Here is a 14,302-nt window from a genome sequence, read left to right on the forward strand (position 1 = left end):
ATCTCCTGATTAGCGTGATACAACCTCAGTGCTGCAGACATGGCTTTTTCTAAACCTATTTTGGATAAGAAGTAAAGTGCACTATTCCTTTGAGTCTGAGTCATATTCATATTCATATTCATATGAGTCAGACTGTATGAGTCTTTCTCTGCTTTGCCAATCATTGGCACTCTTTGTCAAAACTCAAAAGGCAGCTCAGACTTAGTTGAATGTGCATAGAGATTAAAATTCACATACTTGATTGGTGGCATTTTGGCACATTTATGAATGTATATTCTGGTGTCAATCTAACATCAGTGTGTACCGGCGAACTTGTACATATGTCTAGTAGTTCCGGTACGTCCCATAAGCCAGAGGGACAAGATTGTTATAATATTGGCTAGTCAGTAATGAGCATCTTATCCCACAGCAGAGGGAAAGGAGCATTCTAATTTGCTAGTTAGTACCAGGCCACATATCCCATAGTCTGGATGGGGATTGATTGCTCTGCAATTATATACATGCACTTAATACTATACACATACTACACACGTACATATCTTTATTACATGACCCGATTTTGATGTGCAGCTGATTGGTTTAGTAGTATGTGCGATTAACTACTGACATACACATGTCCTGTACAGACAGACACACAGCAGATTAGGTTGAGGGCACCTGAAACGGATTCCATCTCTTATTTAGCCGCGTATATGTACAGTACCTACAGTACAGTGTCTTGCTTGTGATGCACAGTATTGTATATGATGTATCATATAGTCTAGATATCAACCTTGCTCAGGGGACATTTAGTCTGTTGCATTAACTTAGCATACATACAGGAGGCCTATAAGATGTTCTGCTTTACCAGCTTTGCTTGTTAGTTTTATATTTAAGTGAAATGGTGGTGTTTTTGACAGACTAACACCAGGGGACATTAACTGTAAGGTGAGGAGGAATGGTAACTGGCACAGTTACACAGTGGCCAAACCATTGCAGGTGCAGCGTCAGGTTGTTCTATCTGTGCTGCCTTATTTTGCTGCTGTTCTTTGTAGTTATGCTTGTACTGTGGTGGTGATATAGGATAGTACATTTATGATGGCCTAATTGTGGAGATATCATGCACGTTACTGACCCGTGCACTAGATTTTGTGTTTACGAAAACAAATAAACATTCGGTATGTACAATAACTGCATCCAATTAGTTTCTTTCTTTCAGTTCTCATAAAACATTGAGAGAGTGTTACTCTCTAGAATTACACTATAATCTGTTTGCCACCTGGCGATCGCAGCTGTCTGGTGGGTCACCACAAACGATTTTGACCAACTCCTATCCATCTCCCTTCATCAGCACAGATCAACAACACTACATTCAGATATCAGTAGGATGTTTAGCCTGGAGGGTCGATTTTACATTTTAATTGTCTCCTCCAAAACAAGTTATTTACAAAAATAAGTAAACAAGAATGAAAAACCATCCAAACCAAACAATCCCAACTGCCCCACACACACACACACACACACCACATTACAATTCCACACACACGCACGCACACACACACACGCACGCACGCACGCACGCACGCACGCACGCACGCACGCACGCACGCACGCACGCACGCACGCACGCACACACACACACACACACACACACACACACACACACACAGAGCCAAACACCGCTCAGCATGCAGCATTCACAGCTGAGAAAACAGATTGGGCTTGTTTGTTTGTTTGTTTGGGTTTTCTCTCTGTGTTTGTTTGCCCTGCTCCAGCCTATGGAAAACCAGCCTCTGGGATCATTAAGTGGCTAAAGCGAGCTGTGTTGATTGGATGTGTGTATCTCTACACAAGTCTGTGGGTTTATATCTGCGTCCATGTTAATATATGTAAACATGCGTCTGGATTGTTATTTGCGTCAGTGTGTGCTCTAGCTGTCTATAGCAGGTGTCCGCCGTTATGGTTTTTTTCACACACACACAAAAGCCAGGACAACCCACGTCACCATACACAAAGCGTCATAACTGTGGGTTTCCATTACGGAGACCAGACATCTCGGTTTGGTTGGATTGTCCCGGTTTCAAGCTCGGTGTCAAGAGTCTGAGTGCCGACGAATATCTCGAAAACGTACAAATGTCCTGCTTTCCCCCAACATTCACTACCAAATTGACCCGGTATTTGACCACAGTTAAAATAATGACACTTGTTTTAGTGACTTTTGAGTAAATGTTAGATTAGATGTCTTTATTATCCACAAGGGAAAATTGTTTTGCTCAGGTCAATGCATACATTCAGGACAATACATACAGGACAATACAATAAAACACCCAGCAAAGTACAGTACTAGTAACAATTTTAAAGCTATTTAAAAGAAAGCAAAGTCTCTCTCCACACCATGAAACACTCATAATGTGTTCTCATATCATGTTCTGTTTAGCACACTTAGTGACTGTATCTTTCAACTAAACTTTAGTTGAAAGATACAGTCACTAAGTGTGCTAAGTGCAAAAATAACTGTCCCTTCTTTTTTCTTTTTTTTTAACAATATATTTATTGCATTTTTCTTTTACAATACAATAGAACAATACATAATACATCAGACAATACAATTACTTAAAAAACAAAACAAAAAACAAAACAAACATACAGTACATACATATAAATACAGTATATTAAAATAAGGGCACTTAGACTGGTAACAACAACAGAGTCCTTATGGCCACAAGACCAAATAGCTGCAGAGAATACAATTAGACATTTTCAGTTTCCACCATTAAATAAGATAAATCTTTAACCGTAATATATTGGATAAACCGTCCCCATATCTTATCAAACATCTTTTGTTTATTTTTCAAAGTATAAGTGATTCTTTCCAGAGGAAGACACAATGACAGCTCCCTAAACCACTGAGCAATACTGGGTTTGCCTATCTTTTTCCACGATAAAGCTATAGCCCTTTTGGCTTGTAGTAAACATAAATCTAGAAATCTTTGTTCGCTACTCTGAATCTTATGGCCAGGTGGGTAAAGACCTAATAGAAACAGTTTCGGGTCAAGCTCAATATTTATCAACAATATCTTCTGAATCTCCCTACTTACTTCTTCCCAGAATTCTTTCACTCTTGGGCATGCCCACAGACAATGGAAAAGTGTACCTTTGTCTTTACCACAAACTGTCCCTTCTTGATGAAAACACCAGGTGAAAAAATAAAAAATAGTCTTCACGTCGTGACATTAATTAGGGTCCCGGTTTGGGTTTTGGAAATAATGGTCACCCTAGCTTCCATGCCAGCATTCAGTCCTCCGACATGCCGTAGTGTATCTTGACACATTCCTCTGTAATAGTCTGGCAGATAGATCTGTTAGGCAATGTTCTGGAGCACAAAAGAGCTGTCTCTTCCTTCACAACAGCATGCTGCAACACTGGAGAGAGAGAGGGGTATACCTTTCCTCTATACTCCTGCCCATTCTTGCACAGTAAGGCCAGTTGTGATTCCACAATATTTCTGAGACTATTTACATATAATTGAAGGCGAATGTGTTGCGAGTGATGTCCCACAGGCCACAGCGCAGTTGAGTTTGCAGAGCTATTATGAAGCTTTGTGTTGTTGTGTGATATCATCAGTAACCAGTAAAGCCACTAAAACTGATTTTTCAAAAATAGCTCACAACACGTTGCATCGCTACTGTACAGTATGTTGTGAGCCTATTCTCTGCTATTTTGGAAAATATTTTGAAAATAAATAAATAAAAATCAACAAAATCAAAATAGGGGCACCAGGTTGAAAGCGGTTAATGGGAGTACAGCGCGCACAGTACTGTGTAACCGTGTAACCATAGTGATGGAGATTAAGACATCCTGTTGTACAGTGGATGGTGATTGCTTTTGTCACATCACTCATCACCCCCTCCCTCTTCTTTGTGTTGTCATGTCTCACTCTCTCCAATCTCCTCCGAGGCACTTTCTTTCTCTTGTCATCTCCTCCCTTATTGTTCTTTCAACTCACATTGTGAATAAAAAAAATAAAAAAAAAGGCACATCGGTGGGAGAGGCCACGGCAAAATGGCCAGACAAACATCCATCCACTGACATTCCCCTCCCTGAATAAAGCGTTGCCAGTACGTGGAGCTAGTGCACCTCCCTGATGATTCCTGTATAGTAGACCTACAGCTGAATAGATGTTAACAGTTTCCACGCCATTGCCGTTAAGGCTGTCCCCGAACATTCGGGGTTCGAACCTTCGCTCGTTAGGGTTGGCACTCGAATCTTAATTAATGGGCTTGAACCATTCGGGTTTTTTTTACATTTGTTTTACATTTCTCGGCGAGAATGTGATATGCATAATAAGAGTACTATGTTCATGTTGTGTTTACATGTTACATGTTTAGATGTTATTAATAATCAGGGGGGCACACAACCGATGCGCCAGTGCGCATACGTCGTCAAAATGTTTTCTGTGCATAGATCAAAGGCATGCAAGGCGCATTTGCACACCAACAGCTGAGACAGTTATGTAGAGAAATCTGACAGGCATCCAAAAAGAACTCAAATGTGATGTTAATGTCCTGTAAGTAGACTTAGAAATAAAACTAGTGTTGACTAATCATTACATGTGGCTCTTATTTTGAAGAGGAAGTTAGTGCACAGGAAGTCCGTTTCAGTTGTAAACAAGCTACTATGACAGTTTCCCAAAGTTACTACTTTACTGCTCCTGCCGTTGGCGAGGGTCCATGCCAACAGGATACTCAATCCCTACTGGCAAGGAGAATGAGAGTAATTTTCAGTTCAGTTGCCAATTAGCAAAACGTGCTAATTGAGCTATTTGTGTTGTGTTGTGACCATATTGGGCGATCTTGCCACCCCATTGCCACCCTGGCCTGCTTTTTCAATGCAAAATGCCAACATGGCCACCATGTAAATATGGTTGATTGTGTTCCCATTCTAACCCTAGCAAGGTTCATGTCATTCAAAGTTGAACACCACTGTTAATTTCCACGGAGGGACAGAGAACTGGATGCTAATGATCTTTTCTTTGTTTCTGTGTGCGTGTGTGCGTGCGTGTGTGTGCATGCGTGCGTGCATGTACATATAGTTGCGAGCCCATGCAGTGGACATGAATGGCAACCAGGTGGAGAATCCAATAGATCTGTACATCTACGTTATCGACATGAACGACAACAGGCCTGAGTTCCAGAACCAGGTCTACAACGGCTCTGTAGCTGAAGGATCCAAACCAGGTAAGAGCTGCCCTGAGCACTAAAGTCCACAAGCTTTGTTTATCTGTCGTATAGCTATTATGAAGTGATTTTCATGGCCAGGAAGTACTATATTGCTACATTTCATTCCAAATCCTACACGGGTTGTGCTTATAAGCACAACCCGCTTTTGTGGCCAACGCGGAAGTGCCTCTCGCCTACAATAACTGCGGACTGGACCTAAATATATAACTATGGACTAGACTGCGACGGAGGCCCGCCGTCTCAAGCGAACTTGAGCCACGTGGAACACCACCGAGAGAGCGAAAGCGAGCTGCCGTGTAAAATGTTGCAAAGTTCGATTGAGCTCGAGTTGCGACCCGATAGGCAGAGAATTGTAAATCATGTTCTCGTGAGAGCGTTTGCTCTCAAAGTGGCTACTGGCCAATCACAGCGCGTCCTTGCACAAGTGCACTGGCAAATCACAGCACGACCTGCGTAGGCTTTCCAAGCATGCGTATGGAACAACGAAGACCTTTTTAATACTGCACTTTGCACTACCTAGTGGTGATTGGACAGAACGCAAATGTTCTTTTTATATATATATATATTTTTTTTTTATCCCACGATTTTACAAACAATTTTTTCACCCAGTGTCAATTATCTAATGTAATCCTGGGCGCTACACTTCCTCTGCCAACCTGGGGGGGGGGCGGACTGACCTCAGCGGACTGACCTCAGCGGACTGACCTTGCTTCCTTCTATGCATGAGGAGTCCAAGCTGCTTCTTTTCACCTGACAGGGGAGAGTAGTAAGGAACACGTTATTCCGACCAGTTCCTTTCCCCTCCATCAGGCGCCCCGGCTGGCCAGGGGGAGGTAGTTTAGAGACCAGGATTACTGCATGTTTTTTTGTGAGGGTACCTACCCTAGCGGGACACGGGGAGAACATGCAAACTCCACACAGAAAGGCCCTTTCGCCAACCCCGCCTCGGGTATGGGCACTGATGATGCGGAGGAGAGAACACAACCCCAGCGCCCACAGCGTCCCCAGCGGGAATCGAACCCAGGACCTTCTAGCGATGAGGCGACAGCACTACCGACAGTGCCACCGGGCCCCACGCAGACTCTTTAGACGGAAGGAGTGAGTAATGGCAGATTTGAGAAACGGAAGCTGCAAAAGCTGGGTTGAAAATGCAGAGGTAAAGTGAGTGACGTCAGAGCACAGGCACCACACAGGCGTCAATGGCACTTCCGCATACTCCGCATACAGTACGTCACAGTCTATGACTTGGCCACCCGATTGTGAACACAAAATGTGAGCAGCCTCTCTCAATTGTAATATAAGATGACAAAACCTGATTTAGCATCGTCGTTTGCAATTATTGGTATAGGTACAACGCAGCACTTGCCGTAGCATTTGCACTAGCCTCGACGACCTTAAAGATGGAGTGCCACGATTTTTTTCCACCCTAAAACATGATCATCAGGTATTATTATAATATAAGGAGGAATAACTTTTTCCAAAAAGTGTACAGTATTTGTTAAAATCATGCTTTTATGTGGACACGCCCACCAGTTCATTAAGTATGCCTGGTTTGCCTGGTGGGTGGTGATGGGTGGTGATCCACCTGAACTGAAGCCGCACCCACAGCTGTAGTTGTATGATAAAGGGGGAGGGGTAAGGGGAGGGGCTGATAGTGTGATGTCACTATTTTACTGTTTATTTCATTGGCCCGTTTGACTGTCAAGGGTTCAGCCTCCAGGAAGAAACCCTAAATACAAAGTTAATACACCATTGCACATAAAAACGACCCCAGGGTGTCTAATGAAGTACTGTCACCTCATAGACACATGAAAAACTGGAAAAATACAAAAATTGTGGCACTCCATCTTTAAAGGTTAAACTTGTAATGTAATGTAATTTAGATAGCATATTATGTAGACATAGAACTCTATAGTGTATACTGATAGTTTCATCGTACAGATATTCTACTGTTAGACGGATGGATGTTGTGTTCTTAGCTTGCTGATGACTATTTCTATGTATTTAATGTATTACTAGTACTACTGTATACAGTATACGTAGTTCTTGCTTACTGTAAGTCGCTCTGTAAGTCACTAATTGTAATAGTACATAATAATTTCTTACACATTTTTCTTAATAACAAACATTTTTTACATTTTTATTTTCAAACCATACTGACTGTGGATTCACTTTGTGTTTGCTTATGGTTTAAAAGTCTCACTTTGATACCTGTTTCACCACGCAATGTAAGTCAATAGGGATTGGATTGTCAATTTCTTTATGATGCAACTATTGAAGATATCTCACCACCAATATGTGGGGTTGCGTTATTGGAAGGTTATTACACAACCCAAACCTCTAACAAAACATTGTGCTTTAATGGAAACTTTTGTGCTAGAAGGCTTTCTCACCTTTAGTTGCAGTTGTTTAGTCCTCATAAAAGTGGTCCGGTTGTTATTTTGTGAAAAACACATTATTGGCTATTTCCCCTATACCCCACCATAAGCCCTGAATGGGGTGTTGAATTGTATTGCTAATTTGCTTATTTCCATCCCTCAAAAATCCATTTTCTTTGTATATATCCTCTCTCCATACTGTCAACAGTATGTGTAGCATGACACTTTACTGCATAGTTACAGCGTTGCTGTGTTTCAGCCGTAAATCGTGAACTCTTGTCTATCGCGAGACTTTGTGAGCTCCATGCCAGTGGATGGAGCTCGCAAAGTCTCGCAAAGTCTCACGATAGACGAGAGTTCACGCTTTACGGCTGAAACACAGCAACGCCGTTACTATGCAGTAAAGGGCCCGATTAAGCAAGTCGAAAAACCCATGTGGTAATACAGATTTTGGCCTCGCTCTGCGCCTTTTCGTATTATAGAAGCCGTGGTGAACGCTCACTCATATGGAATACCACGTTCCTGAATATTTTAGCATTGCGCTATTTGCTATTAAGCCCCTTGACCTAAAAACACTCAGCGCATACCGATTCGACCTGGGTCTGACCACGTCTTAAAAGCAAAAAGCACTGTTTGATTTTACACTTGAGCGGCTCTGGAGTGTTGCCATGTCTGTTTGCTGTTTATTATAAGCGGCTTCTTTTTCTGCAAAGTTGCTTGTAAATATTGGTAGTTGTGGTTGCTTTTCTTGTTTCTAAAGTGCTTATTTGGGCTTTTCTCCTAATGTTGTTTAAACCAGTGATCCTCACACAGCGACATTCCCATGTCAAGGACCCCCAGATGAATGCATTTGCCCAACTAAGCCAGTGACCCCCATGACAGATTTGTGTTTTTAAATGTTTCAATAACATTTTTCAAAAATATTCCACAATTGTCACTTTTTTCAAAGATTACTTTTGAAAATAGCAGATCTACCAGCTCACAATGCATCACATTCATTAATTAAAACTATGAACTCTGACTGCAGGGGGATATATATTTATAATGATGTGCAAGAAAATATGTAAAAAGAAGGAAGATTTTTATATTTGTGGACAATCAAAATATGCTGGAAATTGTAATGTGGTGTCATTAAAAGGAATCTTGATATGGCAGACTCACTATCTAGAAAATAAAAACATGGCACTTCATTTAAAATAGGTTGCAGACCCCTGTTATATGCGATTCTTTTGGGAGTATGTTTATAGACCTATTTACTTGTTTCTATGAGACATGGCAACAGCGAGCTTTCTGGCTGTCTGGCTTTCTGTTGTTGAGATTGTAAAGGGTCATATATCGCTCATTTCTCAACCTTTTTTAAAAATTAAAACATCTCCATAATCATTGGGAAGTTTGCTTTCATACGCTGTATCACACCCGACCCGCAGCAATACACATGGCGCACGTATGGCATTTCAACTCATTCCTTCGTCGTGACTCGAATGAAATGAAATAAAATAAACGTTATTTTACTGGTGTTTTTCAATAGAAACAAATAAAGAGCGTGTGTGCAACAGTGCATATACGTGCATGCACTATATGCTATATTTCCTCCTTGTCGGGATGTGAGCTCTTCACAGCTCTGTCTTTCGTATTATTCTTATAATATTTGATATTATAAACACTCATGGTTCTCTCATTTCTCAACCGTTTTTTAAAATGTAAAAATCCCCATATTCCTTAGGAATCTTGCTTTCATTCGCTGTATGGTACATTGTTCTATTTTTATCGAATTAAACAATATCAAACGAACTTGTATGTTCGGGGGTTAGACGATTCTGGGAACATTACGCATGGATTGCCAATTTGCCAGCCAATGCTGCGTATCTACTCGCAGTTCCATTCCGATCTGAAAGGTATAGGTAGTTGCCATTTCAAAGGCTTAGTTATTCATTTATGAATCAAATGAACAAGAATAAATATTTTTACAGCTGTTTTTCATGCTTAGAACAGAAACAAATGAAGTGATGATGTGCGTATATCTCCCTCCCTTAGCATATGGCTGCGCCGCTGTAATGACTTTCCAATGAACACTGCAAGTTACTTAACAAAATAGAGACATAGGCCTACAAGCTATGCACATCATGGCTGTGACAGCTTGTGGATCTGTTCTTTTGAGGCATAAAGGTGACAGCATGCAGTGCAATAGGAATAATTAACCCAAATGTGACAAAGTCATGTCATGTCTATGGTGCCAGTCTGCAGAAATGTAATACCGCTTGCAGAAAAGGGCGCATTCCGTATGAGGACATCAGCTGACTCGTAAAGGGAATAGTACGGACATGTTCATTGGGTAAGCCTCAAAACTCCCTAAAACACTCCCATGACTAATTCAAGGCCGTTTTGCTCACACCACGGGGTGTCGACAGCGCTTCTTACCAGGCCCATAATTGCCCACGCCTCCACGTCTTAAAAACTGTAATATGATATGTAATTAGATTTCACCTGCTTAATCGGGCCCAAAGTGTCATGCTACACATACTGTTGACAGTATGGAGAGAGGATATATACACAGAAAATTGATTTACAAGCGATGGAAATAAGCGAATTAGCACTAAAAACCCAGCACCCCATTCAGGGCTTATGGTGGGGTAGGGGAAATAGCCAATACTGCGTTTTTTCACAAAATAACAACTGGACCATAAGGACTAAACAACTGCAACTAAAGGTGATAAAGCCTTCTAGCACGAAACTCTCCTTTAAGACTTGTATGACCCGTGTTGGCCACGCATGTTGGGAGTTTAAATAGGTTCAGATGAGGGCAGGTTCACGAGATGTTTGCGTTAGCTTGGCTGGATGCCTCATTATCAGATCCCACAGAGCATGGAGAGATGTAGACAATAAGTGAACGCAGTTGTTGTTTGCGCTAAGCCAGAGACAAGAGCAGAATGTGAAAGTAGCTCTCATGTCTGGACCGCTAGAACTTGTGTTCTAACAATCAGACCCAGAGGAACCACATGTTTGTCTTCGAAGTGTGCAGAAATTGTTCTACAGCAAAGTTAAATCTCAGGAGGATTTGTAAACAATGTGCGTAAACTGCAAGTGTGTGTGTGTGTGTGTGTGTGTGTGTGTGTGTGTGTGTGTGTGCGTGTGTGCATGTGTGCGTGCGTGCGTGCGTGCTTGTGTGCGTGCGTGCGTGCGTGCGTGCGTGCGTGCGTGCGTGCGTGAACTCTGGTTCTGGTTTCTCACTGGATCATACAGTATAGGTCTCCTCCATACTGAGTGTATAATTATGAAGGGCATCCAGCCACAATTGACTTTTTAATATCTTATCGTATTTCTTGAATTAAATAGATCTCTATAATATAAAGATATATTATATCGACACATATCTTGTTTATATGTGCTATGATGTGAGTTGGTGTTAACCTAAACCTAAATATTCCATATGAGGCATATTGTTTGAATTGATTGTAATTGGTGAAAATAGGCTACAATGCTATAGTTTTCTAAGTGGCTATTTAATCTAAGAAAACCGGAGTGGCTGCATGAATATGAGATTCAACTCTAGTGTATGTTCAGAGAGACATTTTCATAATTTTCTGGCCCATTAAAGCTACATCCACCAGCATTTAAAATGTATCATTATATCTTGTTCCCTAATGAGGAGAATAGTTGGCTAAGACTCCACCAGCAGACAAAATATTTCTCTTTTCCGCACAAAACGTCAGGCAAAGGGGGGATGTGAGGATTAAGTTTTGACAGTATCGCTTTCTGTAGGCCTATCTGGAAGACCCAGCTATCAAAGCGTCTCTGAAGTATTACAACACACATCTTCCCATATTTAGCACAGTGTGAGCGCTGACAAACTGAGAGCTAAGGGGACATGCCCTTATCACTGTCACCAGATGCAACATAGTGTGTAAATCTCTCAGAAAGCCTTGGTTTGAACCAGTGCCGTCATTCATCGTTCGCCACCATGGGATCCCCCCCCGCCCAGCGGGTGAGGTACTAGTAGGAAACTGACTTTATCTGTCTACGTAATCAAACAGTTACAGTATGTAGCAGATATGTGATAACAACAAAATATGACCTTATGAATTTTGGTGGAGGACTAAAGGCTGCAGGATACTCCAACCGAACAAAGTATAATAACTCCGGCAGTGCCTTTCACAACATGTGTGATTGGTCAGCCACTGGTTTATTCATTTATTGTTCTGCAATCTGTCAGCAATGTACCATGGACTGTTTTGAAGAAAGCTTGGGTGTGGATCATCCCTCTCTGTATGACTACAAACACGACCAGCAGGCAATTAATTAATTGAGAGTCAGAGAGACAGCACACACTTTGTCCACTGTGTCTGTGGCCAGATATGACAAAATCTCAGAGACAAATTATGTCAAAGCACGTCAGAGATTGATGAAAATGCACAGTGGAGATCCAGCCATGATAAAATGCTCCAGCGCTGTATACAATGCTTCAGCGAGACACATTGTTGCTAGGCAGAATACAGAGTAGGCTTAGTCTAGCATTTACAGTAGAACTCAGAGCGGGGTTCTGAGGCAGTATAGAAAACCTTTGTCCTCACTAAACTTTCTTTAGTTTGGCAAGCCCCTCAGAAGCCGAAACAAGTTTGGTGTCGTTTGAAGTATGCAAATAGTCTGTGTTAAATAACAGGGTACCTTGTAGCCGGTCATATCTCTATAGTAAATTATGTTGAACCTTGGCTTGTATTTCCATTTTTGAGTGGTGCAACCACTCCCTTACGGAGCTATGTGTGTGGGTGGTTGGCTGGGTGGGTGGCTGGGTCTGAGCACGAAAACAGAATGGTTGTTTTTCACTACCTGTGCGCAACCTAACACACACACAAACACACACACACACACACACACACACACACACACACACAGGTGTGCCAGTACAGTACAGTGACAGTACAGTACAGTACAGTACAGTACATTAGAAGGTACAGTAGAGGGACCTCCACACGGTAACTCTGTCATTTCTCAACCACTTCGGACGAGGAGCGGCACACCGGAACCGGCCCGGCCCCCCTGGGCGCGTTCCTGTGGAACCCCACATGGTAGCTCTGTCATTTCTCTATACTGTTTCGGAAGAGGGCGGCTCGCCGGAACAGGGCCGGCACCCTGGGTGCGTTCCTGTGGGTCTGGAACAAACCTTAAATCCCATTGACAATGAATGGACATTTTTGAGTGTTCGTGTAAACACAAACATTGCGTAACACAAACATTGAAGACGAAGGTGAGGACGCATATTCTGATTGGCCGGAATGAGATGATGTTTGTTTAGAGCACCTTAAAGACACAAACATCAGCACCCCTCACTTCACACAAGTGTGATTTGAGTGGCAAATCAATGCCATGGCCTACTGTGTTGTACTAAAAGTATCAAAAATATCTACAAGCTCACAACTCGTCTGTGTGAGGGTTTTATCCAATGTAAAGTATTAACAAGAGCTTGTGACTAATTAATAACTATTGGATCCATTTGTAACGCAGATTATTTTTTCCATTTCCTGAAAAATAGAAAGTTTTGTATTTACGAGATTTTCGTCCGACAGCGACGATACGCAGCCCCTTCTCCTAAGTTGTTCCCTTTTGATGGACCCCACCCGCCTTCCTTGCTCTGTCAAAGAGACCCTCTGAAATCAGAGTGCAAGATCAATACCGACGGCTGAGTGCCTTGTCTCACAGTGGATTTGCCCCCCTGAGGGGTGTGGTGGTGCTCCTGAAAGGACCAGTTGGAGAGAGAGGCCTGAGGTGCAAATTAGGCAAAGAGAGAGGGTGTGGACGAGATGTTTCATTCAAGTGTAACGTGCGTGCGTGCGTGCGTGCGTGCGTGCGTGCGTGCGTGCGTGCGTAGTCAGAGTTTCTCAGAGTTTCCTTTTTAAATATACTATATTTAAATTATTCATGGTACAATTTATGCAGTCATATTACACAGAGTTCTCAGAGTTTCCCCTGTCCGTCCATTCATCCGTCCGTCTGTGTGGTGTTTCTTTGTCTCTCTCTGGGTGTTTGTCCTCTCTCTCTCTCTCTCTCTCTCTCTCTCTCTCATTGGCATTCATCTTGGGCCTTTAGAACCCTCCAGAAGATCTTCCCCACTTATTTCCTATACCTAACAATGTCTTCCATATACTCCCATTCCTCATCTGTTTGCATCTGTCTTCCTGACACTGCTCCATGCCCCCCTCTATCTACCTTCCGTCATCTAATTGGTAGGCAGATGTTGAGCCTAGCTGACTAATATTTAGGCAGCTCACAAAACTCCCACAATTCCCCCCATGTGACCGGGAGACCACCTTTTGTGCGCACGTGCCATGGGTGAAATTTTCAGCTCCAGCAGTTTTGTCGGAAAAGTAATTAGGATTTAGAATTAGTTTTCAAATGAAAGAGGAATTAGACAGGCTGAGGCATTAACCCTTTCAGTCATGTCTCTGGTCCAAGAGAACACTAATCATATTACTGAGTAGCGTTTATTGAAATTAAATGTGGCAGAGGTGCTATGTGACACCCCTGTACCCCTCCCCTCTATTGGACTGAAGGGTTGTTCAAATATTGATGCTCTCCTCAGTGGAAGAGTGGAAATTGTTTCTCTTCTTTCTCTCTTTCTTTGGCCTCTCTCTATCTTTCCTTCCTATCTGGGCAAAGTGACAAATCCTGCTTTGAAACTTAATGAAGTTTGAAATAGAATCCTCAGCTACA

The 14,302-nt window shown here is 42.2% G+C and overlaps 1 protein-coding gene across 1 annotated transcript in view; it reads left to right on the forward strand.

Moving 5' to 3' along the window:
- Nucleotides 1-14,302, forward strand: part of cdh4 (cadherin 4, type 1, R-cadherin (retinal)) — a 112,595-nt gene that overhangs the window by 42,642 nt on the left and 55,651 nt on the right. The window contains exon 4 of the mRNA XM_079509262.1: nt 5,072-5,216. Within this exon, the coding sequence (XP_079365388.1) occupies nt 5,072-5,216 (145 nt within the window). The remainder of the gene's footprint in view (nt 1-5,071; nt 5,217-14,302) is intronic.

The sequence above is a fragment of the Electrona antarctica genome (assembly GCF_951216825.1).
Source record: "Electrona antarctica genome assembly, chromosome: 9".
Lineage (NCBI taxonomy): Eukaryota > Metazoa > Chordata > Actinopteri > Myctophiformes > Myctophidae > Electrona > Electrona antarctica.